General features: G+C 38.5%; 1 protein-coding gene across 2 annotated transcripts in view; it reads right to left on the bottom strand.

The window, feature by feature from the left end:
* STK32B (serine/threonine kinase 32B) overlaps positions 1 to 25,470 on the bottom strand; it is a 160,145-nt gene that overhangs the window by 55,834 nt on the left and 78,841 nt on the right. Inside the window, exons 1-2 of one of the 2 annotated variants that reach the window (XM_069012222.1) lie at positions 18,190 to 18,247; positions 17,570 to 17,743 (exon numbers count right to left, since the gene is read on the bottom strand). In XM_069012222.1, the coding sequence (XP_068868323.1) occupies positions 17,570 to 17,743; positions 18,190 to 18,242 (227 nt within the window). In that variant the 5' untranslated portion in view covers positions 18,243 to 18,247. Of the gene's footprint in view, positions 1 to 17,569; positions 17,744 to 18,189; positions 18,248 to 25,470 lie in introns of those variants that run through there. The other variant, XM_069012221.1, reaches the window with a different exon arrangement.

Raw genomic sequence — 25,470 nt, 5'->3', positions numbered from 1 at the left:
GCTTGTCCCCAGTTCCCAGCACACACTAAAGTTCTGCTCTCCAGAGGCTGCTTGTTGAAAGCTCTAAGGACTGCAGTGGAGCAAGAGCACTGCTCTGCTCTTGCACTGACCGCTGCCAGCCAGGTGCAGGGCAGAGAGGGTTCAACAGGGTCAAGGGGATGACTTGGCAGGTCCAGGTGCATTGCAAGTTACTGGATATATTCAGAACTGAGTGCTTCTGAAATATGTTTTTTTAGTTCCTCTAGATAAATACCCTGAATTCACTAAAACACTGTTTTAGTGAATTTAAAAGATAAAGCCTCTTTATTTAAGCAGTTTAAATTCAAACATATTATGTAAGTGAAATTCTGTTTTGATTACACATCAATTTTTCTGAAAAAAATTTCCCATTAACTAGCATGTTCAAACAGCAGGGTGCTGTTCAGCAGCACCTTAACTTCAGGGTTTTCCTGTTACACGTATCCCTAGCTAAGACAATTAATTGAAACACTCATTTCATAATCCAAGTACTTTAAACCAGTTTTTAGGAGAAATTGAAGGACTCTTGCAAGGAGAACACTCACCACAGTTTGGATTCAGATATGCCCTGGGCTTCTCTCTGACCATTCATCAAGCCATGACCAGCAGAGCTATGGAAGCATCCTTGACACCTCCTCAGTCTGTACCAGTGCTACTCCAACTGCTTTTATATGCAGAAAATTCAGAGCAACATAGAAACAAAGGTAGAGAAACCTTTGAAGTCTTCTGGTCAGTGACAGGACAAGGCATAACTAACATAAAAGCTGGCTCAAGAAACTCAAAGGTGCAGACAATTGAGAAAAAACATGGAAAAATCCCACAATTTAATTGCCACTTGTTGATACTGCCTGTGAAACAATTTCTAGATTTCTTCAATTGCCTTATCTACAAATGTAAAAATAAAGCTGCCTGAAGGATGAAAGTTGAGTAAGAAGTTGTTATTATAAAAACAATTTCCAAGTATGAAAGAATGATTAATCTACTTGTATCTTCTATAATATCTAGGCTGTATGTGCATCCAATATACTTGAAGATTTTCTCTCTGCATGGAGTAAAACTATGCACACGTCTCAACTCACGTTCATTGCCAGTCAGAGTGTCCTCCCTGGAAAGGCTCACAACGGTTATAAAGGACTTAGGTTCAAGAATCTGCAGTTTTAATCACCTCTTCCATCAGTTTCTTTCTGATGTTACTAAGTAGAAGCAGGTTTCTATATCAAGAGGTGGAGAAGTCATGCAGTCTTCATCCTTGTTGGTTTTCAAGACCTGACTGGATAAATCCCAAATAACCTGTTCTGATCTAAAGGCTGAGCATGCTTTGGGAAGATCATTACACTGGAGGCCTCTGGAGGTCCCTTTCACCCTGAATTAGTCTGAGTCTATGAAAAATAATGTATCCGAGTTCAAAGACCGTCATACTTACTCCCCCTCTTTTTGACTGCAAGGAAGTTCATGAAAGATTGAAGAAACCTGTGAGAGAACTATATGTGGAATTTAGTGAATCTTTGATATGGTCCATAGTAGTTGGCAGCTAGTGAGAGCTTTCACCTCTTAAATTCTGTCATGGGGCTTGAATGCTCATGAAGAAAATAGTAGGAATAAATAGCCTATCTTCATCTTGAAATGAGGTTAAAATTGCAATGTCCTGCAGTTTAGCACTGGAGAGGTGTAACACAATATTTATTAGCTATGTAAGCTGTAAAAGAATGGGGATTATATCACCTGAAGGGGACTCAAAAAAAGTTTCTTGTGATATGGTCAATCAGGACTTCGTGACTTTTTGTCTTTGTTTTTATTGACGACACTTGAAACATCCATCTACAAAAGAAAGGAGCATCTCTGGTGAATTCAACCATGAACTGCTCCATTTTCTCAAGAAAAAACTGATGGCTGGTTCATATCACTTCACACTGAAATCAACTAATTCTAAGCAGGTTACAGAAAATTATTGCAAAAAAGTGTTGTGTGGTAATTTAAAAAAATGTAGGTCCTTAGGTTATGTAATTTCTTAGGGACTGTAAGAAAACAGTCAACAAAGGAAAGATCTAAGGCTAAACAAAAAAATTCCTTGTGAATAAAGAACAAATAGATTAGATTGCTTAGTTAACAGCAGAGACCTGTAAGATGTGATGTGACAAATAATAGTACCTACATGGGCAGCAAAACCTTTTTATTTGCTTTTGGAATTTGAATGTGGATTCATATTCCATAAAATCAAAGCAAAATAAACAGTGTTCTATTTATACAACTGAGAATCAAACGCAAGTTGATTACTACAAGACATAATTCCGTAAAAATGCTTCAGAGGCTTAAGCAAAGATTTAGCCATTGATGTGAATAACAGAACTACCAGCTAGACTTCCTCCAGCTAATATTAATCTAATTGATTTAGGAAAGCACTTCTACATCAAATACAGAGACTCTCTACCCTTCACCTTTTTGAAACACACCCATAATAATACCAAACACAAGATCTATGCTTTTCCTTAAACCTGTGAGGACCGAAAACCTATCACTGTCCGCCTGTTTTACTCTGCTTTCAAATTTTGCAGCAAACTTATACACACCACACACTTGGTTTTGGCCATGTTTAATTTTGTGATTTTTTGCTTTTAGCTACATTTTCTCATTTTATCAAAAGATTTCAGGTGTTTCCAACACAGGGACAGCTGTTCTTTGCCCATCCAAACAGCTTTTTAATACTATCAATATATGAAATATTTCCACTTATAACAGCTCTGTATAGGTCTAAATTCACAGATGTAATAACCCCTAACCCTTAATTTGATATCGGCAAAAACTCAAAGTACATTATTTCAGATTTATATCTGATATATTTCACTCTTTGCCTTACTGGGTCAGACCAGGATCTAATATCACATTTCCATTCTCTTGAGTTTCTAAACTCTGACAGTACCATATATGAGCATTCCAGTTGATAGAAATTTTGCCAGCATGACTTACAATGCAGCATCTCCACTTTTTAATGAGGATTGGTTTCCCCAAAATGAGGACCACTGAGGCTTCAACTGTTCATTAACCAAAGGCGAGTTAAAGAGAAAACACAATTCTGTACAAACTGAAGAAATGAGGCCTTAGATTTTTAACAGTAGCTCCTGCCTGCTTTTATTTGACTAGACAAAAGACACATACTCACTTTCATTCAAAGGACAGAATCTAGCATACGAAAAACAGGTGTGAGTTGCAACAAGGGAGTTCAGACTGGATATAAAGGAAAACTTCCACCGTGACAACAGAGAGAGGAACAGGAGTGGCTGTATGGTCATCATCCCTGGAGATTTCAAGACATGACTACATAATTCCTGGGTAGACTGGTCTGGTGTTGTATCTGATCATGCTTTAATCAGAAGGTTGGACTGAAGACCTCCTGAGGTTCCTTTCTACCTGAATTTTGCCTATAATAATTTATGTTTAGACAAGTTCTGAAGGAAGAAAAGAGTCCTTTCTCCACGCTTCAGAGCAGAAGGTGAGTAATTTCCTATAAATGACACCCAGCATTGCAGCCCATGGCCAGCCTCCTCCAGGGAAATGGTGATGCCTAGAGCCCATGGACAACAAAACTCCATGGGTCACAAGATATGTTTATCTCAGTCTGGATGTAGTGGCCCCACATTTACATGCGAATCACTGAAAATTCATTGGCTGACAATGAACCCATGTCCTTGCAGAACACTAAGGGGTTTTTTCTCAAAGATAATTTCAACACATCCACAGAGAAATTAAATTAGATGGATTTTGCATTCTCATAAGGATGCAAAATAAGCAGGATTTAAAGGCCCTTGAGGTCAGTGGAAGAATTACACTGGCTTCAGTAGACTTTGTTTCCACTTTAATAAAGGCTTTCTTATCCATTTGTCTCTTTAGTGCTAAAAATCTAACTGTTGCATAGGATAAAACCATGAAATACTGAGTTAAAGGTTTTTTCTTAATTATGCGGTTCATGTCTAGCTATAATATTTTTTTTCCTTACGTAGAAATGGGCATTAAGATTAATGCTAGGTGCATAGCAGTTCTCAACAACCATAAAAAAGGCAAAGAGTTGGGAAATATAAGCTTCAGCTATGGATTATTTGAGTTCACATCAGACATCACTGTATCAGAGCACTGAAGTGAACATAATATATGATAAAGGGTTTTCTCCTGATTATGGAAAGAAACATGAACACATTCTGATTTTCACAGATAGGGATCTTATTTCCTTCCTATTTGTTATTATACACACAAATAATACAAATGTCCAAGGCATGCAGTACATGAAAGAAGTGACTGCATACATAGGGAAGTTTTCTTTAGGTGAATTTATTGAAGCTTTGGAAAAAGGAAAAGTCAATATATATTAGCTACTGTATAGTCAAGAGATCAATTTTGTCAAAGGTGTTTTGCTTCTGTAAGGGTGGTACAGAAGTGAGGTATCTTCCAGAGCTGAACTGTGCAGGGCACCTACCAGGAGGACTTGTTCAAGAAATAGCCTTAATGAAGTGTGATGCATCTTTCCTTCCTTTCATCAACACCTCACTCATTTATCTTTTTATTTTTCTGTTCCTGACCAACATCCTTCCTAGTTTCAAGAACTGTATAATGGTATTAAAAAAAGATCATAGTAAGAATCTCAGAGTTCTTTACTGTTATTTACTATTAGATGAATGGGAATGAAAGACTTTGACAGCTCCAGAGCTCTGATTGCCTGTTCACATACTGCTCACTTAGATCTCAGCAGTAATTGCTGCCACTTACTGTCCTTTCATAAAAAGATCTTCAGAGCCTTCTGTTTCTGCTCCAATGAATGTTGTGACATTACATGACCCTGTGCATCACTGTAATTTTGAAATTTAAACAATTCAGTGAAACTGAAAATAAGCTGAGAAGATGAGATATTTTATTTCGTTGTTTTTCTCTGCAATTCCTGCTCCTGGGCCTTTAATGCAGAAACAAAAAATGCATAATTACTTCCAACTATTTATCTGGTAGCAAGCATTCATACGCTCCTAATCAGGCTCCCATCATCCAGTCTATTACCACATTCTGGAGTCTCTTCTTTCTGTGGGACAACCTATGTGGCTACAAGACCATTTTCTAGTCTGTATGAAAGATATGACTGCTGCAATAACTTTGACAAGTGAAAAAGCTCCCACCCATGAAGGCCTCTGAAGGCCCCACCTCTCCCTATGTACCTTTAAGGAGTGTCTGGACACCTGGCTCAAGGCTTGGGATTGTAGTGCCTCATTATACAGAAAAAAAGTTACTGTGATGCTGAGTAGTGTGGTGCCTGGAGTTCCTTTCTAGTTGAATTCTATTTTTTGCCAGGTGTCCATGACAATGCTGGATTTTCTTAGCACTTGTACTAGCCAATTTTATATTGCTCTACAAATAAGCTGTCAAAGAAGACATCAAAACATGTTTATTTACAAATGTCTTAACTGGAACAAGCTCATTATTTTCCAATTTTATCCCCATGTGGAAATATACAAATATGAAAATATCTTCAATTCTCTCCTCGTAGCAATAGGTGGCAGTAATGATATCTACATTTGTCTGGATGGCCAGTGGGCTTTGGAAACACTGTATTTGCCAGTTTTAGCTTAGATAAATGGTTGTAGTAGATATTTTTATCCCAGGTTGAAGAAAATTACCTTTTTAAATAAAGAAATCCTATATTTAACCTTTCACATATCTGGGTATATATATAGCTAGATAATACTCTTCTTTGGCTACGTTCAGCTTCTGAATTTACACAGATGCCAAATTAAAATAAAAATATTAAACATGGACTATTTCATTATATTGTTCTTATTGAATATCCCAAATTGCTTTACCACAGGGGTAATTATATACTGCAATAGCAAGAAAAATACGCAAAGATTCTTAAATGTTATACAAGCTAGAAAGATATGTCCAAAGGACACTGTGAATGTGTACTTTGTTCTTCACTGTATGATGCCTCAGAGAATGGGATTAGAAAGTACCACTGCAGCCTTATAAACTGAGCTTTTACATAACAAAGCCCAGGCTATATTATCCAGGATTTGTCTTCCAGACAAATTTAGTTCTTTTTCAACTAAACATTTACAAGCACAAGCAACTTTCAGGCAATCTAATGGTTAGTTTTCATTTTGCCTGAAGGACTTAAAGTAATGACAAATGTGGTATTCCTTTGCTAGAACAGTTTTCTATAGTTTCTAGAGTTAATGTTACACAGTTACAGCCTTGGACTTTTATGCAAATCTGAAGGGAACAACTGTCAACACTGTGATGATATCAAACATCACCACATCTCAAATAAAAAGCTTCTTCAGCCAAATGCTTCTTCAGATCACATGGAGGAGCCATGCAGAATCACCACAGAGCAGTAATTTTTGATACTCTCACAGGTAATGACTCCAATCTTTTCTGTGTTGTAGAGTCAAGTATTACTGAGACCTTCTGCGTGTACAAGGCTCAAACCACTGTGCGTGATTCAGTTTCAGGAACAGGTGACACCTCTGATAACCATGGGAAGGGCACAGCTCATTAGGCATTAACTGGAGTGTGGCATTTGGAAAGAACTATCTGGTACAGCAGGAAAGTGTATGCATTGCAATGGTGATGTTTCCTTCCATGACCTTGTGAAGAGACCTTTTTACTAGGAATAAGGGAGAATGTAATCGGTGCCAGCAACTGCAAGACTAGAAGTCTCCTTCCAGTAGAAGGCATAGGCCCTCTTCCAATTTCCACAGGCAGAAATCCATGTGCGAAACTAAACGAGAGAAGAAATTGATGACATTTGCCCTCTGCCTAAAGACAAATCTGTAGGGTATTGTTACTGATAAGCACATTTGGCTTTATCTGTTGAAAAAAGTCAGCATTGGAAGTGTGGTGTTTTGTAATGTCTGAAATTCATATAGCTGCTCCTTTGTTTTTCTCTGCATGAAATATGGAATAGACCCATTCAGATGTATCACATCCCCAAGAGTTTGCTCAGCTTATCAGACAAATTCAAAAAGAAAATATACAGAATTCCAAGCACACACATGTGCTTGTCAGCCACTGTTCACAGTGTGTAATACTGTATAATATCTGTAATATTTACCTTAAACCCTCTACCAACTTCTGTACCTAAAAGTTCATGTGCCACCTGCTAGAACAACAGTATCCACAATAATATTATCACGTTATGTTTCCTTCATCCATACCATAGTGCAACCAATTACAGTCAACATGGCTGGCAACTAAAGTGTGGCTCAGTACAGTGCTCTTCACGTGCAGGGCAAGGAAATAAACAGCAGCTTCTGAAGGTTTCAAGATTTCAGCAAGTACCTTCAGTGCAGCAGTGAAACTTCCCAACAAGCACATTTTCTGCTGATCCAAGTTTCCGCAGCACAGTGCAGCAGGGAGAAGGGCTGCAGACCAGCAATCAGGAAACAACCACATGAGGCTGTGTTGTTCACTCTAATCTGAAGCCCCAAGTCACCCTCACCACTGCCAGTGTCTCCTGCTGGCTTGTGCCTATGACATGGGTACAAGTATTTGGACCTTTATTCCTCAAACTGACCACCTCATATCCTGCAATATACACAACCAGGACATATCACCATGAGGATGTTGAATATGTTCCACAGACAAGCAAACTTTGATGTCCTGCATATGCTTCCCCTCCTGGGTTGTTTTATAGATTTATGCAAAATGGATAAATCTGCTGTGGTAGACCAGGATGGGAGGTGCAGTCTATGCTAGAAAAGAAAATTACATTTCATAAATGATTAAAAAACTGACCTGCTACTACCTGAAATGTCAGTAGCACGTCCCATGATACTTTTCTGTGTTGAGCTTTAGGTATCTTGGGAAGCACTGTAATAAGTTACTTGTAAGAATAACTCTGTATGCTTTTAAGAAGGAACACTTGCAAACAAACTCACAGAGCAATAAATGTATTACCGCATGTTGCTGTTTAGGATAGATGAGATGTCAGGCAACATTTGACCGAAACCCAACCCCTGTTTCAGTATACCACCCTTCTAAGAAGTTTCCCTATTCTAGGAGATGTCAATAACACACTGCTTGTTGCATGAAATCAAGCAGCCAAGTATTCTAACTCCTCTTGAAGAATCTGGATAAGGAATTATATAGTGGTAATACTGTCTGAGCCCACAGACTGTAGTGCCAGCATCCTGGTTAACTGGATGACTAGGCAAGAATATAGTAGGGTTGAAGGCGAGTTTAAACAAGACAGTGCAGAGAAACTGCTGTTACAGTAACTACTTGCACTGAAATGATTATAAGGATTATTCTTGCTATTTATTCAAGTGAAAATAGCTATGGGATTCTGATCTCAGGTTAAGGCGCCTGGCTTAGGTTCTATTGTGAATTAGGCATGTATATACCCATTTATAGTCAATGGATGTGTAACCTTCACAGTCACTGGAGTGCAAAAGCCATTCAAATGACTATCTGTTTTTAGATGAACTGAAAGCTTTATAGATTCTGTTAGCTTTATAGATTTGTTGGCTTGTTTGGACAGACAACTAAAAAAGCATAGTCCCTCTCATTTAAATCTTGGTAAACTGTGGACTAAGTTTTTAAAAACAAGAAAAAACTTGCATGCTGTGTGGAATTCTGAAAACAACTGGGGATGTTCTCAAGTCAAATTATTGTAAGGTGTTATCACAGAAGTGCAGGCAGGTGTTTAAGCCTCTTGCAGGAGTCACGCTTCTGGCACTCATTGTCTTGTTTGACGTCATGTCACATCACGAGCAGTGCAATCCTTCATACGTGATTAATTGTGCCTGTATTTAAAACACCTTGCACATTTGAGAATTCTTTTAGTTGCAGCCATCAAATAAAACATTTGCACACACGAACCCTCTGAGGCTCTGTATTGTCTTCTGTCTGTGTGAGGCTTAGAGGGAGATGCCTGTACAAGGAGCCCAGGAGTTCCTTGCTTCCCTCCAAGGCAGGGGGACTTCCCAAGCTCAGCTGTTTGTGGCATGCAAGGAACCTGGCACTGCCACACAGAGCTGCTTTTGTACAACTGGAGTCACATTTCAGCTTGGGGAGTTAACATCTTGTCTCCTGTAAGGAGAGGAAAACTGGTGACCAGTGTTTCATAGGAGGGAACAACAGGCAATGACTGAGCCCATTAACTGAAGAGTAGCAGTGGTCTGATGTATAGGTTCAAAAATCTAGACAACTAAGGCTTAATAATTCCATTTCTCAGCTGTAGATCTCATATGCTACTCCTTTTTGACACTGTTCCTTCCAAAAGCAAATATTAAGTAATAATGATAGGATAAAAGACTGTTTGCTGGAAATGTACTTCCTTAAGTACATGCTCATAATTCTTAGTTTCAGCAGTGGAGCTACTCTGGGACTCAGGGAAATAAGCTGGTACTTTAATTAGTGTTAACTCTCTTTACATATATAAGTGCATGTGTTTGCATTGGGGTGCATCTGTAAAGCATTTCTGTGGCTGAGGAGATTTGCAGAAGAGAGTTGAAGGAGCACCACCAGGGGGAAATTCTGCAGCATCTCAAATTAAGAGGCAAGCTGTGATTCTCTGTGGGTTTTAAAAGCAGAACTCTAGATAACTAATATGTTTAATTAACATAAAAGCTGAAAATGCACCATCCTGGCAATAGGTTTTCCACTCAGCAAGTCTTGTTAAGTGGCTGTATTAGTAACTGTTACTGATTATTGACAATACATCAATTATTTTTTATTGGATTGCACTCAAAACAGACCTCTGACACCTTTGAGTAGTCCTGTCGATCTGATATTTTTAATGAAGACCGTATCTTAATTATTTTAGCAACATGAGAGAGAAACATGGGAAATATAAAACTGCACTTCCCCACATCATCACTTTTTCTAGAAACACACAGAGAGATTAATCCTTATGTCCATGTGTTAATTTTTATCCGCAGAGCTCTGAGCAAACCTTTTCACAGCTGGTAAATAAAGCTGTTTGACCCCTACAATGACAAAGAAAAACATACTCAAAACCATTCAGCCTTCAGTAAATCTTATCCTGCTGTCTGGAAATTTGCATACTGCCACCAAGCCCCTATTTCCTCTGTTACTGCACCCCTATGTTCACCCTCTCTGGACACTCTTAACTTTGGCTTTTAGGGTCTGACTCTTTCCATAGCAGTTTTCTCTTGCCCACATCCTACACCACACTCTGCACTCCCTGGTCATTTCCTCAGCCATCCTAGTCCCCCTGTGAACATCTCTGCCCTACCTGATGCAGACAGATGATGTCTTTTTTTTGGTACCCTCAAATCCATCTATCTTACCATCAATTTCTCTTTTACTGCTCCTGTCTCTCTAAAGAGTAGCTGTCCAAAATATTTGCAATCTAAACTCAGCCTGAAAGCAAAGACAGTATCTGAGTATAGAAAGTGGGCCCACAGCTTTATCATAAAACCCTCACATTTATCTTCTAATATATCTGTGTCCATAATTAAAACTCCAAACCTAAAAAATAAAGTGACGTGTGCAGTAAGAGTATCACTGGAATAAACTTTGAGAGTATAACATGGTTAGGCACAGAGTAGTCACTCACTCACACTCTGAAAGGTAAAAAAAAAAAAGAGATGCACCAGTTTTGTATTGTTTTTTTCTTAGGCTAGAAAGGAAGTCCTCTACATTCAGAACACTACCAAAGTTTCACATTTATAACAAAATGAAGAGAAAAATGTCTGAATAAAAATGGTAGCCAGTGGATAGAATTTCTCATTCTTGTTAGTTAGGCTGTAGAGATGATTTTGATCATCACTGTAAGAATGACCCAATTAATCTGAAACCAATTTAATAAATTTTGGTTTATTGAACATGCAGTGCCTATCAAGTGCTGTTTCCACCTTGCAAGGTCCCAGTTTGGCATTATATTTTAAGGTCTTTCCCTGCTGACAACATTTCTTCACCACAAGAGCACCACAGCTGCTGAACTGCAGGTTTTCCTTGTCTCCTCTGCTGCAGGCAAGCATGATTATCCACACTGCATTATCCCAGGAAATTCCCCCAGGATAAATGTAAGCTGTGTATGCACATGTTGGGAGAAGCAGAGGCTCTTCAGTAGCACTGTCTGTCATAAAACATCAAAGCTTTGAGCTGCTGTGATTTCTCCTCTTGAAAACCTATCCAGGGGAGTTGGGACAGGATTTTACAGAGAATATAGGAATGTTTGAAAATAACCTTGAGGGAGTGTCCTGAGGAGCATCCAAGGAGGGGTATAGAAAATAAATGCAAGGGAAAAAAATTGAAAAGGTAAATTCAGCATAACAAATCTGATGACAATTTTTGTCCTAATTGCAGTCCCTGCTCACAAGGTGATTTATTTTGAAAGAAGAAATTGTCATATGATTACAATTACAACTCTCACTCTTTCTCATCTCTCAGTATATCTGTGAAGTCAAAAGTTGTACAAAGTAGACTACATCTCACCTGAAATATTAAAGCTGTACTGAAAGCTGCTGAATGCATTTCCAAGGGATGAAGGAAGCTCAAATTGCAGTATCCATTAATGCAATGTCTTCTGCCACACTGTGAACAGTTCACTCAACTCCTGAGATACAGAAGACTACTGCAGGCCTGAAGAAATCAAGTAAAAGTGTACTTTTTTCCTAAGTCTTTTTTATTTTTCCATATGTTAGAAAAACTTACATTGTAAGGAAATCTCCAAGGGAATGATAGAATACTTTATGTCTGTGTTGCCTATTCAAGCTGAAAAAAACATTGCCACCACTGAAGCAGAAACAGGAGAAAGAAACAATAGTCCATATGCTGCTCTTGGTTCATACTTTGCTTAGCATGAAATGTACAGTGTTTTTCCATATTTCCTTTCCCATCACTTTAATCAAAGATTTTAAATTTCTTCACTGACTGCAAACAAAAAAGACTCAAGTACATTGCATGCAAATCTGCCATTTCAGTGAAGAGAATATGCTGCTCAGGGTCATGCTGTTGTGAAATTTCCAAGATACAAAGATATCAGAATACTTATAACATTAACACTGAAGCTTTGGGAAAAAAAGGATGACTGTTGTATCACATATGGTTAGCTCTTGTTCTCCCCTCTGTTTGTTGGGACTTCACATCATTGCTCATTTATCTCTCTGGATCAGCCACTTCCTCCACAGATGCATGGAGGGTTTGGGGCAGGAGGTGGAAGGTCACAAAACCAGGGTAAGCCAGGCAGTGCCATATGAGACAGTGGATACAGTTATGCCTCTGTAGAAGGAGTGCCTAATCATTTTAATTACTTAGTAAAATTACTTGCATGTAGTTATTAATACTCTTGATTATTATATTTAGCATAATAGTATCAACATGCTATTAATATGGTGGTCTTTGCTAGCATAGATCAGTTGGGAGCAGACACCCATACTAAAATCACTTGAAGCTTTAAAGCAAAACCAAGAAATTTTTAAGGGATTTCTGTGAAAGAAAGATATCTCTGATAACTGGCCACAAAGAAACTAGCAATATGCTAAAACAGAAAACTGGCAGTAGCCAGATCAGATTTGTGCATGGAGACCTGAAATAATCTTGAATATAAAGCTCTGCTTTAGTTCTTTCAGCATCTTCTGCTTCAGTGTCTGAATGTCTAAAAATGATTCATGATCAAAATTTTAATACTGAGGAGGTAGGGAAGGAAGGAAACAAAACATTTAATTTTATTATCCATCAATAGAATGCTAAATTGTGGAGATGAGGGATATGTAGCATTTTAATACATATTGTGTGCCCTAAAGACTTCTTTTCCTAAAAGGGTAGGTTAATGTAAAGGGATTATTAAGAAAACCAGGAAGGGAAAAGCAGGAACATAGACAGGTGATGGCAGCTGATTTAAGTGTGGGTGCAACCAATGTGTGTGTTTGTGGTGTACACAGCATAATAGTTGGTTTTCTTACTGATTGCTGCTCTGTTTAAAAGCAGACACCCTGACAAGTGTAGACATGATCTATACACAAAGGATTGTATGACATGCATTTAGAAAAAATAGTTACTAATTCTTCTAGAAAGAATTTCAAGCAATGGCATCTAAATCATAATTTTTATACACTGATTTAAAGGTTTCCCTGAATCCTCTCTCAATTCATTGTCATTTAGCTGCAACCAACAAAATAAACCTGAGCAATCTCTAAAATCACAATGCCATCACTAGGGCATTGTGGACTTATACATCTCTAGATCATATCTACACTTGTCTGGGTGTCTGATTTTAAACAGAGAAGCAGTCAATAATAAAACCAACTACTGTGCTGTGTACACCACAAACACACATTTAAGATGGCCTTGATTTAGGTTATCTTTGGCCACTAGGTTTGTTACCTAATGCAAAATGCATGGCCAAGCTCAGTCTATAGGTCAGATGTTCCATCTGCTACCATTGACCAGACATGTAAATTTTAAATTATCTGGGGCTGGTGAGATGAATTTTCCTTGGCTAAACAATAATTTCATATAAGCACATTCCTGCAATGTCACGATAATGAAAGAAGGAAGATGAAAGAAAGGGCCAAGAGGTGACTTCATCTACTCACTTGAAAACTGTAAGGAAACAAGCAATTCCCTGCTGGGTTCAGGGAGGGTCTCAGCCCTGGGGTACTGAAGGAGTGAGGGTGTGATAGGCATCTTCTGGTATTTCACCTCAGTGAGGAAAGGAGAGCACATCAGGCCCACAATAAAAGATTGTATCCACGCCAGTGGCAGGAACTAGAGCACCTGATGGGGTGTAATGCACCTCAGAGAGTTCCCTGTGTCTCTTTCCCAATACAGCCTGTTTTACTTCATTAGTACTCTAGTCTCTGTATAAGGAAATCTCAGTATATTTTGAAACCAGCTTCATTTATTAGCAGTATCTCATCTGGTGTATCAAGTAAAATTAGTTTGTTCTTGTAGGGAGTGAACTCCGTTCAGAAGTTGAAAGGCTTGTTCTCTACATATCTGTATGTTGTGGTATCTAATTCTTTGTTAAGTGCATGACTGAAATTTAAATACCCATTGTGCCTAGAATTTGTGAATCGCTTTCTTTTTTCATCAGTGGTGGCTCATAAGCATTCAGCAGGTTTTCAGGGCTTTATAGTTTGCATGGTGCTTATTTTTTGACTGGTTTTGGTATGTTTTCTGATTTATTTCTCTTATGTAGCTCATTGCTCAGTTCCTGTAATTTTTCCTTGGAACAATGTGGGCTAGCATTTTTTTAAAGAACAAAATAAAATGCCATGGAAGAGACATGGGAATGTGAACTAAGAAAATTCAATGGACAAGACTCTTGATCTGCTATGATCTTTGGTAATGCTTATGAATGGTAGTCGTATTGTGGCTATTTTTTCCCTAGTTCATCTACTTCAGACCTTATTTTTCTTCATCTACACACACTTATCAGAAAGTAAAAAACTATTAGTATGAGCAGAAATCTGTAAGGAACTGTGTTTTATTATGTCCAGCTAAATATCAGGTTGGCACTATTCTGCCTGTGACAACTGTGAAAAACTAGGGGCAAATTTTCCATTTCCAAGTAATTTTCAAGCCTATTTGCTGCTTACATACTAAATGGAAAATGTTATGAAGGGAACACTTTTAAATAGAGTTTGTTCTTTTGCTATGTGTTGTTACAAGCGAGGCAGGGAAGCCCCATTTTAAAGAAGTGTCGAATCATTTAGATATAGCCTCTTATTTCACCAGACTGTTGGAGATCTTGAAAGGCTCAATGATGATGAACAAACAGGTCCAGTTCTGAACAAAGAGTAGCCCTTGTCTAGTTGATAGCAGTAAGACATCCTTACCCTGCAGTGGGTCATCTGGCAGAGGAAAATGCAGTGCTCAATTTGCCCCCATTTTCCAATTGCTTTTGCCCACCCTGCACTGCTATTGAGTTACTCCAAGATGAAATAACTGCTGGTGCTACTCTCCATTGGAAGCAGAACTTGGAGGAATGGAAAACAGATTGGTGATCACAGTAGCCACACTGCACAGACCTGCCAATCCAGGCTGATTGCAGTCATATTGTGCTCAACAAAAATTGTTATGTATGCTTATATATGTACACATACAAGCATGAATAGTTTTGTATTAAATAAACCCCACTAAAATAAAAGTGTCCTGGGCATGCAGATCAAACAGCTAGTCCAGTATCCTAAAATTGTGCTGGAAGGTTACTGCAATTTCCATTCCAGACATCTGCCACATCCAGCCTCCTCTCTAAGCAGATGAAAACCAATGGAGCCAGATGATGATGAAAAGTTGTGAGGGCAATGCAGTTAACACTTGCCCCTTAGAAAGAGAAAATGTGATTTTTTTCAGCGTGAGCATATTACCAGGGCAGCAGCCACAGCATTGCAGGGCCAGCACTGCTCTGAGCCAAGGCTGTAGCTGCAAGAGCATCCTGGAAGGATCACAACACTGGAGCTACTGCTGGAAGAACTCGCTGAATGGAAACAGGCAGCCTACTCTGGTGAGGAGGCAGGTGGTTTTATTGAAATGTATGAACAGCAACATTTGTGACAGGAGGAGGCTGATTTACTCATGGCTGAAATAAGTTTATTCAGCCTTTCCCTTTGATGGGAAAACTTTTGTCCAATACATTATTCACTGGCACTATACAATGAGTTCTGGAAAGAATGTGTTTAGTCATACCATCTTGGAATGGCAGAATGCCAGATTTGATCCAAGATTTGAGAATGTTGAGAAGATGTATACTGTAAGAAGCCTTTCTGTGTGTACTGGGATCCAAGGGTCTATAAGAAACAGCACTCGTCCAGCTAAAAAATAATTAGTTTTTCATGTAAGTAATGTGGATAAAATATAATTACAGCAGTGCTGTGAGAAAATAAGGATTTTTGGTGTAACTCTTACCTGTGACCAACAATCTCAGTATTAAGTTAGCTGTTGTAAAAGTGTCTTGGGGTGACTTTATGATGTTGTATCTCCAACAGTGAAAAATCTACCCAGACTAGTCTTCAAATAATACCTTGAAGCTTAGATCTTTTCTTTTTAAAGTTTTTATAAGTCTGGGTGAATATCCATGTAAACGCAAACACTTACAATAGAGCTGTGAGACATAGTGCAGCATTCATTATTGTGCCATAATAAATAAATCCACTATTGCAGAATTATGAATGACAAATTTGGATTTTATATACATGGATGTGATTAATAAAAAATGCAAGTTTCATAAATACACCAGAACAGTAGTGGTTTTTACTCTATTTATGGCTAAATTTGTCCCTGCAGTAACAATAGTCCTATTGCTGAAATGATTGCCACATTTAAAGTACAGACCAAAAACCACATCAACAAACACAGAAGCATTGCAAGGCATCTCCAAGGGGAACTGGCATAGTACTGATCTGTACACTTCTCTCTCCATTCATACATGCCTGGTGATTCCTGTCCCCTTCAGTACCATTTCCTTTTGTAGCAAACTCCCGGGGCCACAGGTTAGCCTAGAAAAACCCATTCTGTCATGTTTCTGGATGCAATAGTAATGGAAACCTGAACACATTTCATACACAACTGTATATTAGGAGGAGTTAAGCTCCTGATTCACATCCCCTGTATTCAGTTCTTTATGATACTGCAGTTTGAAAATCCACCTACCCAGTCTGATAAATTGTTCAACTATTCTTTATTTGTAGCCAAGATGAAATTTAGCAGCAGGCTCTCTCAATGACTCACTTACTAACAATCTTTTTCCTTTTTGCTGCCAACACATTCATTTTAGAATGAAAGATCTAATATAGTTTTGTAGGTTAGCATGTGAATGCTGACTGGAAGCACTTGGTAACAATGATATTGCTTAGGTCTGCTACCACAAACTATAAACACCAAGCAGATCACTGACTTCATCTCCAAAGGAGATGGTGTGTTTGCAATGATAAAGGAATGACTAGATGTCTCCTCACTGTGCATCACTGTTGGCTCTGCTCCTGAATGAGTTTAAGTCACTGCTGTGCCCTTGATGCCAGAAATGCTAGAGAGATTTAAGGCAGCTGAGGACCCATCCCACAGACTGCTGTTCCACATAGTGGTGAGATAGAAGGCAGAATTTGTACTATTATTCCTACTTCCCCACCTCTCTTCCTCCTGACCTTCATGCAGATGCTGCAAGTAAACAAATTGGTCTCAGATTTAGGTTCTATAACCATTCCCTGATGTTATTGTGGGAAGCTCTTATACTGGATTACGATTACAACATTTTTGTGTTCAGTAACATTGTGGAACTGGAGAATTAAAAGTAAATTAAAAGCAGTCAGGATGCTATTATGGGTTGTATTTAGTGTTTAAGGATCATAGCAAAAAATTTACATCATGGTATGAGATCAGAAAAAGAAAAGGGCAGTATGAGAAGGATACTGAATGGCTACTGAATGGCTATGGACAGAAAGAAGGCACTATAAAAAAACCCTTTCAGAGCCAAATTCCACCCTTGAATAGCAACGCGAACTTTTCAGAGGTTTTGAATAAACAGAACTACAAAATCAGATATGTGATCAAATTCCTCTGCTTTACCAAAAGCAAGCAGCCCATTCCTCAAATGAAATTCACTCACCTGTGAATGATGTGGTACCTCTGCAAATAATCCAAGGAGAGCGCCAGCTCACAAATGTACAGTTTAACAGTTCCTTCATTAAAGTGAACGTTCTGCTGCAAATGGTAACGCAGGTCGCCTCCGAGTAAGAGATCAACCACCATGAACATGTCTTCTTCATCTTGAAATGAATACCTGGAAGAAAGAGTTACAGCTGAGATCTCAGGGCTGATAATGCAGTCACAGCTGTGCCTTAGAGTGGCTCTCATTAAGGGGAGCCTGGTAAGTCCCTGATTTGCTCAAAAGACATGCACAGAAAGGAATTCTGACTGCTGTGGTCCAGTCCTGCAGCAGACTTCGATTGTGGTGGGACTCTGCCTATTTAAGCATTGTGCTTTTACCCCAGTGAAAATTAAGTACCATGCAGATGGTCACTCACTCACTCCTCTTTGCCCCAGTGGGTTGGGGAGGAGAATAAGAAAAAAGTAAAAACTTGTGGGTTGAGATAAGAACAGTTTAATAATTGAAAAAAGTAAAGTATAATAATAGTACTAATGATAAAAACAGTAATAATTGCAATGAAAAGGAGAGAAAGAAAGAAAACCTGAGAAGAACAAATGATGCATAACACCAGTGCTCACCACCTCCTGACTGATGTCAAGCCTGTCCCCCAGTGGCGAACAGCCCTTCCCATCCAGATCCCCCAGTTTATATGACCATGACACTTTATGGTGTGGAATATCCCTTTGGACAGTTTGGATCAGCTGTCCCAGCCATGCTCCCTCCTGGCTCCTTGTGCAGCTCCTCACTGGCAGAGCGTGAGCCACTGAAAAGTCTTTGACTTAGGGTGAGCACTACTGAGCAACAGCCAAAACATCAGCATCTTATCAACATTATTCTCATCCTGAATCCAAAACACAGCACTGTTCTAGTAAGAAGAAAACTAATTTTATCCCAGCTGAAATCAGAACATGAAGGCAAGCCGACCTTGAACTACTGCCATACTACTGTCTTATTCTAAACATGGATTAACACCTGAATGTTGATAAAACAGTATTTAAAACAACTTTAAGGTTTTTACATTCTTAAGTAACCATATTCTCATTCAGGTGACAAAATGGCTTACAAAATAGTACCAATAAAAGGGAAGGCCTTGAAGCACACTTGGTATTTACACACATACAACTCTAGTTCAGTGCTTATGGAAAGTATCCTGGCAGCATTGAGAGCTGCTGTCTCAGGGGTATTTTCCAGATTCAATAAATATACACAATGTTCTATTAGCTGAGTATTTTTTACAGCTTGCAGCATAGGTCCAAATTCAATAAGGAATAAAATTGCAATTTTACTGCCTAACAATACATGTTTTTTTTCAGTCAGCAACTTATATCTTATAAAATGACAGAGTCTTCATGGTTACTGACTGAATTCTTCTGGACCCTTTCCCAGAACTGCCTGCTGAACACTCTGAGGACCAAATTTTGATGTGATTTAAATCCTGTAAATCCAAAGGTGTAACCAGTCAATGTACAGTATATATATACATATATAGTGCTTGGGCAAGCAGGAATTTCCATGTGTTTTTACTTACCTTGGCTATGCTGCCATTGCTCTGTTTATTGTGGTCTGGGTGAACCGACAGAAACTCTCTGGATTTCGTTTCTAAATGCATTTCTATAAGATACAGTTTTTTAGTTTTCCCAAATGGGATTGGTAAATACCTTATTTCCGATGTGAAATCACTCTTTTCTTAGAAATTGTTTTAGAATTAATTTTGATGTGAAGTTATATTATTTTATACCAGATATATATGGACTACTGAGAGGTGATCCACAATGGTAGTGCCTCTTCCACCACCTTTGCTCCCATGAGGTGTGTAACATATGTTGGCTACAGATGTGATTCAGTTCTCCTGAACTGTAAAATTTATGCCAAGGAAATGAAAAAAAGTGGGCCTCCAGAAAATCTGTGTACACCCTCCCCCCAGAGGCAGAAAAGTCTATATTAGATTATTTTAATTGACAGTTACGTACAGTTTCACATTCATTCCCAGGCTTGCACTTACTGAAGTGAGGCACTGCTTAGGGGTTGTCACAGATGGTTCATTTTGAATTTAATGCTTGTTATTCTTTTTGAACACAGTTCTGAGAAGCGACTTTCTCTCATACTCTGCTCTGCTGTTGCATTTCTGTGTGACTGCCAAATGCCAGGAGGGGAAAATAATTTTATTTGTATTAAGCTTACTTCTCCATAAGTCAAACCTCTGAAGAAAAATGGTAAAGTAGGTGGCACATGGTGTCTTCTCACCTCTAGAGAGGCAGAATTTTGCAACACACAAACACATAGGTTAAAAACCCAGAAGTCTTCAAATCTATTCAAATTCCTCCAAATATTGTGTGTTACTGAACCTGGAGCAAAGGCAGAAGCAAAGCTTAAATGTGTAGTTACATTTAAGATTTTTTTTCTTTTTTGACACTGCTGTTATTTTAAGTGAAGAAATTGTAGCATTGAGCAGACGTAAAATCATCATCATAGAACGGCTTTGATTGGAAGGGGTCTTAAAAATCATCTATTTCCAACCCCCCTGTCATGGGCAGGGACACCTTCCACTATCCCAGGTTGCTCAAAGCCCCATCCACCCTGGCCTTGAACCCTTCCAAGCATGGGGCAGCCACAGTTGCTCTGGGTACCAGTTCCAGTACCTCACCACCCTCTGAAAAATGTTAATTTTTCCCTTCATTTACCACTTGAATAAGGTATAGATTTTGTTTGTTTCCTTTTTATACTTAAAAAAAAAAAATTGAAAACAAATTGCGGATTGAAAACTCTACTCAAATGATAAGTGAAATACTGTGTCTTGTCTGGGACTAAAGAACACTCCTGGTGCCTAAATCATATGATTACATGTCAGTAGAAACGGTTCTGATGCAACTCTAGTCTTGAGATATACATGTTCTTAGTCATTTTTTTCGGCAGAGCATGAAAACAGGGTAAAGAGTGACTGCTGTGAACTTGCTTTTAAATCCAATAATTACTCCCTTTTTTTTTGGAAAATTATGAGTATGTTTCAAGGTGAATGTTCAGTCTAGACAAAAGACCCATCAGAACCATCCAGAAATAAATGTGAAATCTTGTTCATGTCCAGATGAATGCTAACACTTGGTGGAACATGGTTTTCATTCCAAGCATGTTTTTCAGCTAATGTACTCTGGTTTTCTGTGCTTGTGAGTGGGGAATGGTGGTCCTTTGTCACCTCCCTGGCAAGCTTCGATGCATCTATAATTGTTAACGATTTAAAAGAGAGATCAAACAAAACTTTCCTCCAGGGCTCAACCAATCCCCACCCATTCACTGCCTTGGGACTCTCAGGGCCTCAGGTATCTCTGGGAATCCAGGCTGGGATGACAACAGATAGGTTTTGTCCAGGGGCTGTCAGATTTGCTAGTAAATCATTGGTCTCCTGCTACTATGCCTTGCCTCTCAGATAAACACATGAAGTGCAATCCCTACAGACAGAGCTACCAGGCTTCCAGATGTGACTGTACCTCTTTGAACCCAAACAGAAAAACCAAAACAAAAAACCCAAATAAACAAACCCTCAACAAAACAAAACAAAACAAAAAAAAACCCAACAAAACAAAAACCCCATCAACACCAAAACTAAACTGAGAGGTATGCAGAAGTATGGCTAATATTTGCACTAAGCAGCTTTCCCTCATTGGACACTTTTCAGATTTGTCTGGGCCATCTTGTCTAGATCATGATTTGCTAAGAAAGGTTAGAGCAGATGATCCTTGAGATCCTTCCACCTTGGTATTCTATGATTCTGTGATCTTTCATGACCTGTGGATGGAACATAAGTCAGTTTTATTTGGATGTTGAAGGTAGAATGACACACACCAAAACACAGCAGTTGTGAAGCTTGGTATATCCTCTCTGATGTTCTGCTCTTTCACTCAGAGCCAGAGTTGTTTTTTTTTCATTTGTACTGATTATGTGTCTGTGGTAACTCTGCTGACCCTGCCAGAAGTGGTGGTGTAGTTAAGACACAAGCTGTACAGGCATGGTTTGAAAGAATATGTGCATGGACATGTTCAGGATATCAGCAGATTTTTTCACCCTCTCTAAATTCTATCACACCTGACACACATCATTATGCTAATCTTATTATGCCTGTTCTCATGGATAATGGGGTCTTCCCTGGACATTTGATCCAGTTGGGTCAAACCTTCATGGGTGGTGTTTCTCTGACTGTCTGGATCAGACTACAGTGTGATTAAGACCACCCCAAGGTATTTTCCGGAGGGTGAAGAAGTTTATCCCTGTGAAAATATGTGTCTATGACCTAGAGGAGAGCTTGGGCATGGCAAACAGGAGAAAGTGTCTGCAGCTGATAGACACTCCACTAAGCAGATCCTGCAGCTACCAATTTCTAATGCAGAGCACGAGTTTCTCCAGGTCCTGCTGTGCAGCTGGATAAGAAATGGTCTTGTTTTCCTCCTACCCTGCCTTAAGGACTAACAGGACTTCGTTTACCAGCTTAGACAATTTGGTTTGTCATAGTCACAAGCAATCCAGTCCTATGGCTCTCTCCCTCACACAAATCCAGTATTCTTTCTTTACATAAGAAATGAAATACCTTTATCTTTTTTTCTATTTCAATATTTCAAGAAATAAGAGCTTTTGATTTATTGGTCTAAGAATTGAAATGGGCAAGTGAAATATGGGAGAAAGAAATTTTTGAAAATGTTGCTGCAGGTTGGGGAGGGGCTGGTGGCAAATCAGACCAGTGGAGATTAATTTTTGAGCTGTAATTTTACTTCTGTAAGTTTCTTATCTCCTCAAAGGTAAATGACATAGAAAAGGATTTATTGGTTTTTGAAATAAACTCAGAAGATGTTTGGGATTTTTATGTTAAACAGTAGCTGGGAAATACCTGCTGAATGAATTGTAACATTGTGACTTATATGGAATATTAATCAATTGATACTGAATACCAATAATACATTACTAGCTTACCCTAAAAACAAAATTTTAATCCTTCTTGAAATGAAAGAGCAAACGACTTGAAGTTATAGTTCTTGTTTCTTAAGTAGTGTCATTATCCAGTTATAGGAAAACTGTTCTAATTCGAGACTCAGCCTCTGCTTTCTCTTGTTTGAAGAAAAGTTTTAATACATTAGAATCATCTTTCTCCAAATTAAGATAAAGTAATAAAGCCCATGGCAAACAGGGAATTGAATTTTTGGTTATCTTCAGACAGGAAGATAAACTAGTATTGAACATAGTCCTCAATGGAAACACATTTAAACAAATAACTTTTTTAATATGTTATATCTGTTTCCACATTTATATCTGTATATTTGTTTTAATAATATGTAATTTTTGTATTTATATCATATTTGTATTTATTATTTGTAACTCTGTGTCTTCATGAAAGCAGTTAGAAATGAATTATTAAGATAATTTTCCCCCTTTTCATTTCTTCTTTTTAGTTAACTAGAGTAATTTTTCATTTAAATCCTTCCAGTTGAGGAACCCAGTATTCATATATCTTATTTCATATGAATTACCTCGGGAAAAGGACATCATGATGGATATTTTATATATTACTTAAAGATTAAAAACACATTAGAAAAATTTTATCATTAAGCACAAACCTAACTTCATAATCTTGAGGTAATCAGTTAAAGCACAGTTCATATATTCAGAAAACACTTCTGCTTTCTATTTAATACAACAAATGATTGATCCTTGGTGTCTCCTAACTACAAAATTAAAGAAAGATCCCTTTTCAGTTTTCCCCTGGTAATATTAAAGGGACATGGTAATTTTTTCAAGGACATAAACCCCCCACTAGGAACTGTAGATTTTCCCAGTGTAGATGCCATTTCTCAATATGGTTGCCTTGCTTTTTTCTCTTACCAGTCCAGTTAGTGGAACTATGTTATAGAATACTCCTCAGCTGCTGCAAAGCAGCAACAGGGTCACCCACGACTTGCTGCATTGAAAAACTACAGGTTGCTTAAAGGCTTGAATAATTTGGCATTTGCCAAAGAACAGTAAGTCAGAGAAGAAAATTAACAGTCCAGAGCTCTCTTGTATGGGTATGGTGGAATAAAATACAGACATAAGTTGGTATAAGTATAGGTTATAATATAGGTGCCAAAAATAGCAACTTTGATCAGTCAAACATCAAATCATTACAAACTTGCCCGTGCTGAGAAGGTGTGCTGAAAATTATTACACCCACTGTGACTGGGAATAGCAAATACTTCCCTCTGAATTACATGTTTCATAAAATGAGGTGTCCAAGCCAACCAAATTAATGTTTTTATTTAAGTTTGTGTGTTCTGCCAGCCAAGGACAAGCCTCAAGAGACAAAGCTTCAAGGTATATTAACTTGGTAAATACAAATATGCAAGTATTTTGAAGGAATGTTGGAAATGTTCCTTAATAATGTCTGTTTTTGCTTACATTTCTATAGATTTCTTTGTTCTTTTGGAAAGTGGATAAACATCAGCTATTGGAATTTGAGGTTTATGCTTGCAAAGTATTTAATAGAAGTCTATTGTTGGAAAGAAATATGCCTATTTCCAAACTCAGAAAGACAAGAGTCATTTCTACAAATGTTAAGGACAAAGGACAATTACTTCCTTTATTCTTCCTATATTTCTTTATATAGACATGAAAATATCTTTCAGTATTCCCTATTGAAAACTTCTGAGAACAGGGAATTTCTTCTATAAACTTTTCTATAAAGAGTTAAGTTGTTTGTGCTTATACCTTCTCAAATTCTATTCAGCTCTGAAGTGACCAAAAGAAACAAGTAAGAAAAATGCCTAAATAAAAAATGACCTGAAATTAAGTTGAAAGATGACTAGAATTTGTTTCAACAAAGATAGTAAGAGACATGTCACAGACTTATTAGCATAGTAAATATTCACCATTAGCTCCCATCCAGGCAAGGATTATTAATTAGAGACAGCTCAGTATTTATCCTCACAAGGAAGAAAATTTTCTCCCTCCAGAAGGTTGAGAAGACCACAAATCCTCTCTGATCTGAGAATGAACCATTCATCATCTGGACATGAGCTGGCCATGTGCACTCATAGCTCAGAAAGCCAAAGCTGTCCTGGGCTGCATCCAAAGCAGCGTGTCCAACAGGGTGAGGGAGGGGATTCTGCCCCTCTGCTCTTCTCTCCTGAGGCCCCACCTGCAGTGCTGCATCCAGCTCCGGGGCCCTATCACAGGAAGGACATGGAACTGCTGAAGCAAGTCCAGAGGAGGCCACCAAGATGATCAGAGGGATGGAGCACATCTTCTAGGAGGAAATGCTAAGAGAATTGGGATTGTTCAGCCTGGAAAAGAGAAGGCTTTGGGGTGACCTAACTGGAGCCTTCCAGCACCTGAAGGGAGCCTACAAGAAAGAGAGTGTGTAGGGACAGGACAAGGAGGAATGGCTTTAAACCAAAGACAATTTTAGATTAGATATTATGAAGAAATTCTTTACTGTGAGGATGCTGAGGCACTGGTACAGGTTTCCCAGAAAAGTTGTGGATGTGCCTACCCTGAAAGTGTTCAAGGCTGGGTCTGGTGAGGTTCTGAGCAATGTGGTCTAGTGAAAGGCATCCCTGCCCATAGCGGGGGAGTTGGAACTAGATGAATTTTGAGCTAGGTCCCTTCCAGCCCAGGCCACTCTGTGATTTTTTGATCATTCCCATATGCACTGTCACAGCATTTGGCTCAGTTCATCACAAGATACACGACCATGCCATGGGCAGGCAGCAAACAGTAATGAACTAAACATGAAAAAGCAAAATGCAAAATAAATAACTGTTGTTTGCTCTTTTACAATGCACTTTGCTTTCAGCTAATGAAATAAAACTCATTAGTATATTTTTGCATGCACAAACTACAGT

The sequence above is a fragment of the Aphelocoma coerulescens genome, chromosome 4 (genome assembly GCF_041296385.1).
Source record: "Aphelocoma coerulescens isolate FSJ_1873_10779 chromosome 4, UR_Acoe_1.0, whole genome shotgun sequence".
Classification (NCBI taxonomy): domain Eukaryota; kingdom Metazoa; phylum Chordata; class Aves; order Passeriformes; family Corvidae; genus Aphelocoma; species Aphelocoma coerulescens.
This window is presented reverse-complemented; position numbering and strand designations above follow the sequence as displayed.